This window comes from Antrostomus carolinensis, unplaced genomic scaffold (assembly GCF_000700745.2).
Source record: "Antrostomus carolinensis isolate BGI_N321 unplaced genomic scaffold, ASM70074v2 scaffold36423, whole genome shotgun sequence".
NCBI lineage: Eukaryota > Metazoa > Chordata > Aves > Caprimulgiformes > Caprimulgidae > Antrostomus > Antrostomus carolinensis.
In genome coordinates, this window is record NW_010303772.1 from 1 (window position 1) to 1,632 (window position 1,632).

The 1,632-nt window shown below is 59.7% G+C and overlaps 1 protein-coding gene across 1 annotated transcript; it reads left to right on the top strand.

Annotated features, from left to right (window-relative positions):
- Positions 1-350: 350 nt before the first annotated feature.
- On the top strand, positions 351-1,469 carry LOC104519829 (myotubularin-related protein 5; the record flags this gene model as incomplete). Its single annotated transcript, XM_010164230.1, has 4 exons — positions 351-452; positions 538-723; positions 1,114-1,240; positions 1,339-1,469. Coding segments are annotated over 4 exons (546 nt in total), but the record flags the coding sequence as incomplete, so codon positions are not given.
- Between the last annotated feature and the right edge of the window lie 163 nt (positions 1,470-1,632).

Consider the following 1,632-nt stretch of genomic DNA (forward strand, 5'->3'; position numbering starts at 1 on the left):
AGGGCCCCACAGCTCTGCTCAGGAGACCCACAGCTCTGCTTAAGGGACCCACAGCTCTGCTCAGGACCCACAGCTCTGCTCAGGACCCACAGCTCTTCTCAGGATCCATGGCTTTACTCAGGACTCATATCTCTACTGGTGGTGTGGTGGTCCTGCCTCACTGGCCTTGCTAGTGCAGATGGTGGGTGCTGAGCAGTGTCTGAGCACAGGGGGGTTGTGTATTGTGGCCTCTCGTAACCCCCCGTGATCCGCTTCACGTGTCACCCACATCCAGGAGAAACAGTCCCTTTGCACAGGGTCCAGCACACGAGTTCCCTGCGCCCCGTAACTCTTGGCTCTTCCCTTGGCAGATCCACAAGATCCTGCAGATTTCGGTGTTGGTGGTGGAGCTCCTGGACACGGGCTCCTCTGTGCTGGTCAGTCTGGAGGACGGCTGGGACATCACCACGCAGGTAGGAGCCCTGCCACTGCCCAAGGCGACGGCTGCCCGTGGGCCATCGCCCCACGAGCATCCCGAGCCCCCCACTGTCCCTGCAGGTCGTCTCCTTGGTGCAGCTGCTGTCGGACCCCTACTACCGGACCCTGGAGGGCTTCCGCCTGCTGGTGGAGAAGGAGTGGTTGTCCTTCGGGCACCGCTTCAGCCACCGCGGGGCACAGACCCTGGCTGGCCAGAGCAGTGGCTTTGCCCCCATCTTCCTCCAGTTCCTGGACTGTGTCCATCAGGTGAGCTGAGCCCCGAGCACCGGGGCTGGTTGGCTCCTTGTGCAGCGGGGAGCGAGTCAACCGAGTGACAAGTGTCCAACCAAGGAGCAAGGGACAGGACAAGAGGAAATGGGCTCCAGTTGTGGCCAGGGCAGTTGAGATGGGATGTGAGGAAGAATTTCTTTGCTGCAAGGGTTCTGAGGCACTGGAAGGGGTTGCCCAGGGCAGTGGTGGAGTCCCCATCCCTGGAGGGACTGAAGAGTCGTGTAGACACAGTGCTGAGGGACATGGGTTAGTCATAGGGGACTGGTCAGTGTTGGGTTCATGGTTGGACTCCATGATCTCAAAGGGCTTTTCCAGTCCAGGCCATTCTGGGGTTCTGGGAGGTCTCACCCATGTTGCTCCTTGCAGATCCACCTGCAGTTCCCCATGGAGTTTGAGTTCAGCCAGTACTACCTGAAGTTCCTCAGCTACCACTACATTTCCAACCGTTTCCGGACGTTCCTGCTGGACTCTGACTACGAGCGCATCGAGCTGGGTGAGGGCAGCATGTGAGGTCCACAGCAGATGGCAGCCCAGTGCCTTGCCCCACATCATGCCACAAATAACCCCCCTTTCCCACTGTCTTCTCCACAGGGCTCCTTTACGAGGAGAAGGGTGAGCGGAAGAGCCAGCAGGTCTACAAGTCCATCTGGGATTACATCGACCGGCTGAACAAGAAAGCTCCCGTCTTCTTCAACTACATGTACGCCCCTGAGGATGGGGAGGTGAGAGCTCTGCCCCTGCCCTGGCAGTTGGTCACCTCGGGGGACACGAGCAGATTTGGGGCCCGGACAGCTGAGTCCCTGCAGAGGAGTTCGGGGGACACAGATGAGGGGCTGGGGCAGAGGGGACATCCCAAGGTGGAGCCGCCAGGGTCTTGAAGTTCAA